Raw genomic sequence first — 13279 nt, 5'->3', positions numbered from 1 at the left:
AATATGACACAGATGGTGGATGGAGTAACAAGATTGTCCTCTAGGAGAGGAAAATGTGTAGAGACATGTATAGATTTGATTTTTTGTAACATACCAGAACAGAGTTCTAAAGCAAATTCTTTTCCTGTTGGCTGGTCAGACCACAATATAACAACAATCACGAAATCTACTAAAGTCCCTAGAAAACCACCACATGTCACAATAAAAAGGAGCTTCAAACATTTTAATAAGGAAGTATTTGAAAGTGATTTGGCTGCCATACCATGGGAGTTAATATATCTAGAGGACAATCTTGATCACGCAACTGAATGCTTCACAAAACTTTTAACTGATGTAATGGACCATCATGCTCCAGTGAAGAAGCGAACAATCAAAGCACGTTCCTCTCCTTGGATAGATGATGAACTTGTGAAGATATTTAGTGAAAGAAACAGAGCTAAAGTGATTGCCTCTCAGACAAAGCAGGAATCAGATAGACAAAATTACAGAAAGTTGCGCAATCATGCACGTAATATAAATCGTAGGAAAAAGGCATTATTTTATGAAAATGCTTTTAGCAAATGTAAATATGACTCAAAAGCAACGTGGAACACTGTTAAGGGCCTGCTAGGGACATCTTCATCAATATTCCCAACCAATATAGAAATCAATGGGGATATATTGACAAAACCAGCACAAATTTCTAGTCACTTTGCTAGTTTTTTTGAAAACAAAGTCAATGATCTAAGGTTGAAAGTTAACTATACAGCATCCGAGCACAGTACTGTACAATTGATAAAGGAAAACATTTTGTGTGACAAATCTTGTTCATTTACTCCTACATTGGTGACAACTAATGAAGTTGTCAAACTCCTTCAGTCACTGCCCAGTGGAAAATCTGCAGGTTACGACTTTATAGACAATACCCTGCTCAGATATGCTGCTTCCCAGATTGTGTGTTCCCTTACATACCTGTTTAACTGGTCATTAGAATCAGGGTATTTTCCAAAGGTGTGGAAACAAGCCAAGTTGTGTCCAATACCCAAAGACAACAAAAAAACAATTACCACTGACAACAGTCGACCTATCAGTGTTCTGCCAGCTCTTGGTAAAGTTTTAGAAAGCATAGTGAGTAATCAGATATGGGACTATGTGGAAAGGAACGACCTTATCTCTCCAAACCAACATGCCTATCGTAAAGACCACTCCACTGCAACTGCTCTAATAGAGATGAGTGATAACTGGCTGGATTATATTGCTAATAGTAAAGCTGTTGGTGTGTTATTTTTAGACTTCACTGCAGCATTTGACCTAGTAGATCATGAGATACTATTGATGAAACTTCTTCAATATAATTTTGATCAGAAAGCCATGAAGTGGATGAGATCCTATCTGTCTGAGAGAACACAGACCGTCTATACCAATGGTGCATTTTCTCCACCTTTCTTGCTTCAATGTGGAGTGCCTCAGGGCAGCTGTTTGGGTCCTTTGTTGTACACACTATACATCAATGATATATCTCATGTACTAGCTAAATCTGAAGCTACCATATTTGCAGATGACGTAACAGTGTATGCTACAGGAAACACCAACAGTGAAATAGAGGAAGCATTGAAGCTGGATTTCGAAAGCCTCATAGAGTGGGTCAGGTTGAACAAACTGGTGCTAAACATGAGGAAAACCAAAGTGATGCTAGTTGGCTCTAGGAGGAATAGGCCACTTGAATCCTCTTTACAAATCAGTGCAGATGGAGTAATGATAGAACAGGTGAAGGAGAACAAACTACTGGGAATACATCTGGATGAATGTTTGTCTTGGACATCTCATGTTTCTTATTTATGCAAGAAAATAACCGGAACTGCATGTATGTTACGTAGAGTGTCAAAATATCTTCCACTGAATATTTTAAAACAAGTAGCTCAGGCACTAATAGGGAGTCAAATTCTTACTGTGCAGAGGTTTGGGGAAGTGCTAGAAAGGGTGAAATTAAGAGGCTGCAGATAGCACAAAATAAGGCAGCTAGAATCATACTTAAATGCTCGTATGATGCGCCAGTTGTTGAGCGTCATAATGCCCTCGGCTGGTCATCAGTTAGGGATACAATTGATAGGTCTGCACTTAATCTTCTTCAAAAAGCATATTAAGACTCTTTAGACGGTTATTGGGACTAATTTGTGTACAATAAATTGAGTGTATTGGTATGTGTTAATGTTATGTATTGATATGTATTAATGTTGTTATGTTTTAGATGACTTATTGATATGTATTGAAATGTGTATGTAATAATGATGATGATTTACTGATATGTTTTAATGTTCAGGACTCTTGGAAGAGTAGCCATTGGCTAAAAGAGGTCCTAATAAAAACTCAAACTCAAACTCTATGACGTCTATAGACCTCATAACCTTTGTTAATAGTCAACAAAGACTATGCAAATCACCTTGCCAATACAAGTCAGTTGTCAGTGGCCATAATGATATATTCTGCATAGTTTAATATACAGTACTGTGCAAAAGTCTTAGGCACCCAAGAGTTTTTATATAAATTGTGTCTTAGATGTTTATTCTTTTTTTCTGCATTAGTGTATCAGTAGACTGCTCTTTATAGTAAATTTTTTTGATATTTAGAAACTTTTCATTTAATTATTTTTGGAAGCATCTTTGCTTTACTTTTTTTCTTTTACATGTGCTTAAGGCTTTTGCACAGTACTGTATATCCAACTATTAAAGTCATTTTTGGTATCTCCTCTTAAAAAAAAAAGATACCTATTGTTTAGAAAGGTCACATTTAAACTTGAGTTAAAGCTGCAATAATTCACATTTAAACTTAGTTCAAAGCTGCACTAGGCAAAATTTTTAATCAGCCTAACTCACAAAGTGGGGCTACAACTGATCCTCTCCACACAGGAAGTGACTCTTCACCACATCCACCCCACCACTGGGTAATGAAGTCCTTCAAACATTCAAAACCATCATTCACACCTATGAGCGGGACCTTCTAATGGAATACATGCTTTGAAGCAGGCCTCATTAATAATAATAATTACACAGAGCAATAAGTAGTAAAATATTTTAGATGAGGTAATTTCATAGATAAGGTCAAATTCTCTGGATATTGCTTACTCTTGTTCCGCCATGTTGGTTGGTGCACAGGAAATTACAATCACAAAGCATTCTGGGCAAGTCACGTTCCTGAAATCAGTAACACCCTCGGCCCTCAAAGGGTCGATCTCATAAAGTTCACTTGGGTTATCAGAGTAATAGAATGGCACTTAAGATGGCATTCCCGTGAGGAGAAGTGCCAACAGGAAGGAATGTCAATTTGTCATCTTCAGCACTTGCACTGCTGCACTTCTTTTAAAATGTTGTATTTTACTAGATTTTATGCATTCTGTGTAGAGCTGAACAATTAATCGAAATTTTATCGAAATCGCAATATGGCCTACTCAATTTTCAAATCGCAGGAGGTGCAATATTTGTTAAAGGTGAAATGTGTGTCAAAATAGCATTTTAAAGTAAATATTGTGGTGCTGCAGAGATGTCCTGGCCTACACATCATATTCTACAGACTTAAGAAAACATCTTTGTTTGGTACAGATCCCCGCAAAAATCACACCATAATCATTTTAATACGTGAGAATGAGAATAATGATGTAAAAATTATCATTCCCTCTAATATCGCAAATCATATCGCAATTGCAATATCAGTCAAAATAATCGCAATTAGATATTTTTTCAGAATCATTCAGCCCTAATTCTATGTACTCTTAACCATCTTATGTTATGCATTCCTCATTTTTATCTTATTTTTACTATTATTATGTGTTATATTATGTGGGTTTTATTCTCCATCTTATTTTACATTAATTATGGCATTCTATCCCTGTTTTTATGCTCATTCTATGTCTATTTTCATGTAAAGATGCATTCTATGTATTCTATTCTCATCTTTATCTTATTTTTACTATTATTATCAAGTTTTATGTGAAGCATGTAATTTCTTTGTTGTAAAGCACTTTGAGCTGCATTTCTTATATGAAAGGTGCTATACAAATAGTTTATTATTATTATCATTATTATTATTATTATTATTATCTTGGTCAGTGGCAGTGTAGTGTATAACCACAAAGCACCAAAAGAGGTTGTGAAATTGTAATTTAGATCCAGGAGTCAACAAAAACAGTCTTTGTACTTCACCAATGTAAATTTTGGGAAGGTTGTGGAGCGATTTAGTGAAGGCCAGAGTTGTAAAGCACCCGTTTCTCAATGCATTAGCTGTTACCATGACTGTGAGTGTGAAAAGGGCCTATATACCCTCCCTGACTTTCCCTTGGTGCTTGGTGATACGTAGCACCGTACATCGCACCAGTGGCCACTTGTAGAGCAGGGGGCGGTGTCCGAGGAGGAGCAGAGTATTTGAAACGGAGCACTTGCCCTTAAGTGGGCCTAATATTTAATAATAATTACACAGCAATGAGTAGTAAGATGTCACAGATCAGTTCATTTCAGTCTAAATCTGAACAAGCTGGTGAGGAAGGCCCGCTCTGTTGTTGGACACGAATTGGACAGTCTGGAGGCAGTGGCAGAGAGGAGGATGAGGGGAAAGATCAATGCCATCCTGGAGAACCCCCCCTCCCACACACACACACACACACACACACACACACACACACACCCTGCACAATAACTTGGACCTGGACACCCTGCACAATAACTTGGACCTGGACCCCCCCTTCCCCTGATACTAATACTAATAACTGAACTCCTTTCCACTGATTATGTATACTAGAATTTATACATAATTCTCCTTTTCTCCTCTCCTCTCTCCTCTCCTCTCCTCCATGGTGGGACACACAAACCGCTGTCCAATTATAGTAGTGGGATATACAGTACATATATACAGTATATGTATGCATTTATTATTGTTTGCATTATTATTTTCATTTTGCACTGTTTCTATAGTTTTATATTATGTACATTACCTTTATTTTTTTTTAAATCTTATTACCCCTTCTCTTTATTATCTTCTGTACTTATTTTTCCCTGGTACTGTTCTGCCAGTTGCTGCTGTGGCACCCGAACTTCCCCAAGTGATATCTTATCTCATCTAATCTTAAATCATCTAAATATGTGTACTTACACTTGTATATCACTTGTTGTGGTTCATGCACAGGAAATAACGATCACAATGCATTGTGGGCAACAAGGGCTCCTTGACCGCCTACATCGTTGACGACTCATTTCTTCGGCCCTCGAAGGATTGATCTCCAAAGAGTTATCAGAGTAATGGAACTGATGGCAGCAGGGGTTCCCCAAGAGGAAGTCAACAAGGGCAGGTTAACATGACAAATGAAACAGGGCCATAGACTCCATAGTCCAGAGGGAACTAAATTTATTTACCATGCGTTTCATAAAACTACTTTATACAGGATTTACTCTTCAGGCTTAAGATCTAGTCGTGGATTCATTTATATCTGGGAAACTGGCTCTACACATTTCATATAAGCCTATACACAAAGGAACAGTTCTATCAAGGATTGGCATTTCCTTTTAACATTTACATTTATCACACTATGTTGGTGTCCAATCAGGTGTGTAGTTTGGTGTCTCTTAGGATGTGTAGCAGCCTCATCATTTTGGCCGCTAAATTAATTCAAGAAAATTCATGTAAACATAGTCTCATAAGCAATCTGGGCAAGACCTCATTCAGTCTCACCACACACTATTGAGATTAACTGGGTAGACCCAAACACGTTTTAAAAATTTTGACAATAATTTTGTTATTGTTGCTATTAATGATCTCTTTAAAGTTGCTATTGTCACTTTTCCCCACTTGTGGTGATTTTGTGTTTTTAAAGGAATAGTTCACCCAAAAATGAAAAATTCACAGAAGTGGAAGAGATAGTGAAGATTTACGCTAATTGCATAAATATCGGTCTTTTCCACTCACTGTGCGATCGTGGGCTTCAGGAGACTTGGGTTATGCTGCATGAGCTGTATGGAGTAATTTTTTGGATATTTTTTGTTCTTTTTCTGCTCTTTTCAGAACTCTAAACATCAGTCCCCAAAGACCGATCCTTTGGAGAAGGTTGCTACGAAATGGTGCTGGCAAGCTCCAGCTGTGTTATATGGACTTACAAACTTCATCTCTGTTTCAGCTGGTATGAGGGTGAGTAGATGATGACAAAATTTTCATTTTTGGGTGAACTATTCCTTTAAACACCTATTTGTAATTGTGTTTTGTGTGGACCCCAGAAAGACTAGCTGTTACCTTGGTGACAGCTAATGGGGATCCTAATAAACTTAACAAAAAAAGTTGTTGGAATAACAGTAAAAATCTTGGTCTTTATTCTTCATCAAAAATCATTATATAGGAACAAGACCATGACAAAGTGAATATAGATTTGCTGCATATTTTCCAGTTCAAACCATGTTTGTAATTATTAAAGTGAAGTTATTTTATGTCTTCTGTATAAATTACATTATACTATAGTGCACTGGTAATTGGCCACTGAACTGTGAACATGAGCCCTATATTTAAAGGACAAACAGGCAAAACTGTCATGGCAAATAATCAATACAGAGCACCTCACCACTTGACATCCAAAAATTAAGTGGGTGGCCAGTAGTTAGTCTATCAGAAGAGCACAGTTTTTGGTGTACTGCCATTTGTGATAGTGACTATGAGTCAATTAAGGGAGTGGGTAAGAGCACACTCAAACTGAAAAAAAAAGCAACACATTTGTAAAAGAATTGAAAAAAACATGATCAAATGTATGTCCTTCATCAGTCTTAACTGACGTGGTTTTGGTCCCATACCATACCAGAGTAAAATGGACAACAAGTATCAGAATGAGCGTAGAGAAAAAAAAAAACCCCAGAGCCTAGTTCCATCTCTGCTGCTAAGCAGAGATGGAACAATGGATCAATTGATGTGAATTGATGCAAGTGATAAACACAATCACACTGAAATCTCCAACACAGGTTTCATTTCACAATGTCCTTACATGCTCTCATCAACATATGTCATTGACTACATTTACATGGACTGCAATAATAGAATATTGACCTTATTCTAAAGACAATATTTCGATTAAAGAGTAACTAAACCCCACCTAAATCCGTGGTGAAGCCTGACACCTAATGGTGAAAAGTAGGGTACTGCACTGGTCATCTGCTATTGGCTGGTCTCTGCCCTGTGATGTCACCATCTATTGAGTACAACAGGTGGTGACATCACTTGGCACAAAGACCAGCCAATAGGAGAAGGCCAGTTCAGTACCCTACTTTTCACCATTAGATGAGTCCGATTAATGACTGAAGACGCACGCCCACATTATGTCCCTACGTCCTACGTCGGAGTTTCCTTCTGGAATTTAACCTGAAACCCTTTCTGTCATGTTGCTGCCGCGGTCGGGACAAAATGTTGGGACTTCTTTTTACCGGTGGCAGTTATCTTTTCTTCTGTAAACAAGTTGCGCAACACTCGCTGGAAGCTAGAGCATGCGTCGTCAAGCAGTTGGATTGCCATATGTGTCGCAAAATGCTGTGAAAACTCTGATAGGACGTCATAGTGCGATTAAGGTGTATACATGTCTACAATGCACTTCAATAATGAGACTAAGATCGGTATACTCCACATCTTAATTCGACTATTGCTTACTCCGACTATGACTTTATTCGGGTTAAGGTAATCAGAAAATGCTGTTTACATGGCAGTGAATTCAGAGTATTGTCTTAATCGGGTTAATATCGGAATATTGCAGTCCACGTAAACATGCTGATTGATGGGAGGAGATGAGGAAAAGGGAGGGACAAATGAGTGAAATCTAATCCCTGGCTCATCGCAGCCCTAATTAACCAGTTAGACTTGTCAGATGGGCTAGGAGCAGATGAGAAAAAGTATCTGCTCCATTTAAAGATAAAGATCTATTCAGCCATGATTAGCTTTTGTATTAAATGTCAACACACAGAACAGTCTTTTGGTAACAAGTAAAACATAACTGTATAGCACTTAGCATAATCAAGGTAGCTTTGTTCATTAGAGTTTAGCTGAATAAACCCATCTATGATAGTCACATCAATGACCAATACTAGAGAGGTTTGCTGATGGAGTGCATGTGAAAGCTTCTAAACCTTGGAAAACAAGTCTTACTGGTTTTTAATGGCATTCTAGTCTAGTACAAGTTCCCGGGTAGATTCATACATTCAAATATAATAGAAGACAGTGGAAAAAAAATAAGGAAATGAAGAGGGGTGGGTAAGGTTGAAAGGCAAGACTGGGTTCCTCAGAAGCTGTTGAGCTCAGCCAGGGTCTGCTCCAGGGTGGCGTGAATCTTCACATTCTCTTCCTTGGCAAAACCCAGATTATCTGGGAGAGGAAACAAAAACATAGACTTTAAAGTCAAGCAAAATGGTGGCTCTAGATAGAAGGCCTTGCTTTGATGTTTACTGTTGACCTTTTATTAATTTTTTATTTTCTGGTCTCAAACTCCAGTTTGGCCATTGCCCACAGCAATGAGAAACATACACCAACAAAATGAGGCTAGAAATGCAAGGTACATTGGCAATAAGGCTGGGTATTGGCAAGGACCTCACGATACGATACGTATCACGATACATGGGTCACGATACGATTGATACATTGCGATACGATACATATTGTGACACATTGCAATACTCTACATAATTTGCTGAAAATTTAAAAATAGAGCTGAAAATACAACTTGCTGTGTACCACCTGGGTAGTCTAATATGTACATCAAATTATATTTATAACTCAGCGGACAAATTGAGTTAAAACTATTTAATTCAAAGGGATTTGAGGGAAATGTAAGGACATTTTAAATCTGTTTAAAACATGAATAATTTTTTTTAATGTATCAATACGAGGGGCTGGAAAATCGATACAGTATCATGGAAAAAAATATTGCAATACTCAGCTGTATCGATTTTTTTGCACAGCCCTAATTGGCAATAGCTGTTTTTTCAAACATTGTTAAGTGTTTTACGGTGGAATTTATCTTTAACTATCCCAAATACACCTTCAAGTACATGAATCATTTTGTCATATTCGCCTAGTTTTGGTTGAGGCAAACCTCAGGTGACATAGGGGCTTCTAACACAGCTGACCACAACCTGCTCAGTTATCCTGTTGCTGAAAGGTGACAAAAGGTCCAAGCTGACATTATAACAACTGAATAATTGTCACATCCCGAAACCACAGAAGATTTGGTAAATAGTAGGACGCAGAGGCTATTGTCCATAATCTGGATTTCCTCGCTTTGTCTCCCCCACTGGCGGCGAGAAGTACTTGAAACGATGTTCGGACTACAACCATGGAAGTACTACATGATCAAAGGTGTAGTGTGTCGTGTGCTGTCAGCTCAGCAGTAAACAGTTCCCATCCTAGCAAAAATAACATCCCCAGACCAGCTAATTTGACTTTCAAAGATTCCAGTTTCAAAGGTCCCATATTCTACTCTTTCCAGTGTTTTATTTTATGAGGTCCATTAAAAGCTGTTTCTGTGGTGTCATGTACCAAAAACACACTCAATCCATTTTTACACGTTCATTTTCCAGCATCTCTCTGAGCCTTGCCAAGAACAGGCTGTTTCTGTCGCTGTGCCTTTAAGGCTCATTAATATCAACAACCCCTCTGTTCCGATTGGCTTGGCTTCCGATTGGTTTCAAGAGTGAAACATGAGATGCCGCAGCCCGGCAGTTACAGGTAGGGAAAACTCTCCTGTAAAAAACAATGACAACCGCTCAACTGCTTTGAAAAAAACACTTTGTTAGTCTATTATTTCTTACAAAAATGATAATGAGCGAACCTTTGTGATGCCACAAAGTTACGGAAGTCCAAACGGCTCATTTAGAGGCTCGCTTTTCTGATATGGATTGTGTGGATTTAGTTGGCTACCATACATTTTGATACTTTCACAATGTTTAGATAGCACATCCAACTCCTTTATAATCAAAGAGGCAAGGGAATCCTGTTTTACACGATATGGGACCTTTAAGGTTTTATTCAGATTAATCTGTTTACAAGAACCTTTGATAGCCTGTTTTTAAGTATCTCTGTTGCCATAAATAAACAAGTAAATTGAATAGTTCTCCTCTGTCTTTGACTGAGCAATAGATTACTTATAATACAGGGGAAAGAAATGATGATCCCAATAGTAATAGTACGTAGGGGAGACCAGGGACAGTTGTCACAATTTCCTCAGTAATTACATAACAATTTTCACTAGAACAGCCAATTTGTTGTTATAAACTTGAGGGTATCTACAGCTTAAAGAAATAGTTCACCCAAAAATGACAATTCAGTCATGTGTGTGTGTGTGTGCACGCACCCTGGAAACTCCATGGGTAACGCTACCGTGAATGACCAGAAACAAGACTTCTGGTTTTGCCGTTTAGCCTTCAAAATAAAAGCGCGAGAATTTTAAATCGGTAGAAATACTGTTTTAAACCAATTACTTTGTATTTAATTGTCAAATTCAATAAGTGAGCACCCATATACATGTTTGATGTCATAATAATAATGAAAAATACCATAATATGTGCCATTTTAACTATAATGCTGCATGTATTACACTGTGCAGAATACATACAGAACAGAGACTACCACTTTAGTCTCTGTCCTGTCAAACATTAATATGGGTGCTCACTTATTGAATTTGACGATTAAATACAAAGTAACTGGTTTAAAAGAGTATTTCTACCGATTTATTTTGAAGGCTAAACGGCAAAACCGGAAGTCTTGTTTCTGGTCATTCAGTGCAGTAGTGTTACCTATGGAGTTTTTCAGGGCGCGTGCGCACACGTGACGTTTTTTGTAAACAACAGAGTGGTGATTTCAGCTAAATAATGGTGGAAATGTCGGTCTTTTCAAGTCAGTTTGGGATCGGTTGGCTTCAGGAGACTTGCATTACGCTGGACGAGCGGTATGGAGCCATTTTATGGTCATTTTCCGTTATTTTTTAAAGCCTGAAGTCTGAAACGGTCCCCAGCAACGTCAGTTGTTTTGGAGAGCTCTGCAACTTACTTCACCTGGAAACCCAAGGGAAGCTTGTATCAACTAAAAAACTTGACTGGATTTTCTACTGGCATGGGGGTGAGTAGATAATGACTGAATTTTCATTTTTGGGTGAACTATTCCTTTAAAGATGTAATCCAGGACTTTTTTCCAGTAATAAATAGCTATTTTGAACTGTGGAGTCCGGTTGCACAATACCAATTGGCAACCATAGACCACTCTGGAATTTTTTGGGCCGGGTAGGACCAGAGATGTAGTGGAGTGTATATGTAGGGATACACGTACACCAACCTCTGTGGAGAGGGATTTACCGTATACGCACCTAAAAATAGCGAGTGATACGTGTTGGTGTCCATCAATCAGACACCAGACAATAAGATCATATTTCACTGTGTTTTCGATTTAGCAACCCAGGTGGGCACTGAGTATTTTGATTTGACCATGACCGATTGTGGAGAGCACTCACATTATGTCCTATATGTCCTATCGCGATTTGTATAGCGAACGCATTCTTTTCTGTCCTGCCTTTGTTCTTTTTCCCGCTGGGTACGCACGCTCAACACTCTCCTCGCTATACAGATCGATATAATGTTAGGAGCTGGTCCCATATCAGTTATGAGGCGATCGCATCAAAGCACATTATTTGACTTCATTAATAAGCGCCAAGCTAGGTCTGCATGGCACTGACAGTCAAGTGGGGAGCCAAAGCCACTCTTCTGAGAAAACTATTTTTTTTTAAATTTAATTTAAGTTTTATTATGCCATTTCATAGTGATATCAGTTGCTCTGAAACTAGACTTACTTTAGTTTATGATCCTTTTTAGACATGGTAGTGATGTGTATGTGTATGTACTGAATAAAACTTTATTGTGTTAACTTATTGACACTTTTCCCCACTCTGACTCAGGCTCTTTTTTTAAAGATAAATGTGCACCGTCCGCATACACATGCATTAATATCTCTACGTCCACTGGATTAAAATGAAGGCTCTGCCTTTTATTTACCTGTTGCCATGGTGAATCATAGTATCGGCGCTCCATTGATGATGGCTTTTTATTGTCATCACGCACGCGCTTAACTCAGGGTGAACATACTCAGAGTTGATTGAACTAACTCAGATCAGCTGTTCTTGAACCGAAAACTCGCAGTTTCCTATCTTGGGGTTAATCAACTCAGAGTTCAGGGTTAGAATCAGAGTTTGTTGAACCTGCTTTCTGGAATGGACCCCAGGTGCTAAGATTTCTGGCTTTCAAAAACGGGAATTTCAAGACACTCCCATTGTCACCTCGCAAGACATTTCAGCTATGACGGCTAAAACGCCTTGTCCTCAAGCCAAAAAAGCAAAATGACATAGCAGTATTATTATTATTACAGTATTCTGAAGATGTTACCTCTTCACCAGACATTTCTGTTGGACCTTTGCTCTAATTAGCTAGCTCACTCCTCTCTACTGTGAAACTGTGACTTTATGGCCATTACCATAAGCTGTGCCAGGACCTGTATATACTGTTGCAATTCCTTGGTCACTGACAGAGACCAATAAAAGTCATAGATTACTTAATTCCCCTTTAATCCTACGTATTAAATGATCACAGCAGCAGCTAGGAAGCAGTCAAGCAGTCGCAAATCAACAGGAGACTATTTTCAATCTAACAGAGTTCAATACATTATCATAACAGTCTAGTACTGTCCTGATGGATAAGGAGATGCGCTGTACAATGTCTCTGTTATAGATGTTGGTGCATTGGGGATAGGACTGGTTGCTGCACAAGACTTGGCCTTATGCACTCATCATACTTGATTTTGTGAGGACTTTTAAGATTACTACGACTTAGATGTGCAGAAAAACCCAAAAGGAAAAGTTTGCATAGTTTAGCACTTGTCTAATGCCATCTGGTCTGTAGTAACGTGGGGTCCGGGGACCACCAGGGGTACATGAGGGGGTTCCATGGGGTCTCCAGCAAACTGATGAATTGTTAAACTTCATCATTATTTCACTTACAAGAAGTAGAGAATTTAGAAGAATGACTATTTTGATCATAGTTTCACTGTTATATCTCTACCTACAATACAGATAATCATGGAATTCTGGACAAAATCATATCTAACAATAAAAATATTCTCAGATATTCTCAGAAATCTTATCAAATGAGGGTCCGTGGCCCAAATGTGGACTAAATTAGAGGTCCTTGATATGAAAAAGGTTGAGAATCATTGGCCTAAATGACATATGGTGATTGATTTGTTTCACCAGTGACAA

At 38.3% G+C, this 13279-nt stretch overlaps 1 protein-coding gene across 4 annotated transcripts in view; it reads right to left on the bottom strand.

Annotated features, from left to right (window-relative positions):
• Nucleotides 1-5351: 5351 nt before the first annotated feature.
• tpm3 (tropomyosin 3) overlaps nt 5352-13279 on the bottom strand; it is a 39886-nt gene continuing 31958 nt past the window's right edge. For all 4 annotated transcript variants that reach the window (XM_071535225.1, XM_071535228.1, XM_071535232.1 and 1 more), the window contains one exon: nt 5352-8349. In XM_071535225.1, coding sequence (XP_071391326.1) covers nt 8267-8349 — 83 coding nt within the window. In that variant the 3' untranslated portion in view covers nt 5352-8266. The remainder of the gene's footprint in view (nt 8350-13279) is intronic.

Source organism: Centroberyx affinis, unplaced genomic scaffold, assembly GCF_046629955.1.
Source record: "Centroberyx affinis isolate AG114_WGS23_722 - 3 ecotype Tasmania unplaced genomic scaffold, CSIRO-AGI_Caff_v1 ptg002680l_1, whole genome shotgun sequence".
NCBI lineage: Eukaryota > Metazoa > Chordata > Actinopteri > Beryciformes > Berycidae > Centroberyx > Centroberyx affinis.
The sequence above is the reverse complement of the archived record's forward strand: the minus strand, read 5'-3'. Positions and strand labels throughout refer to the sequence as shown.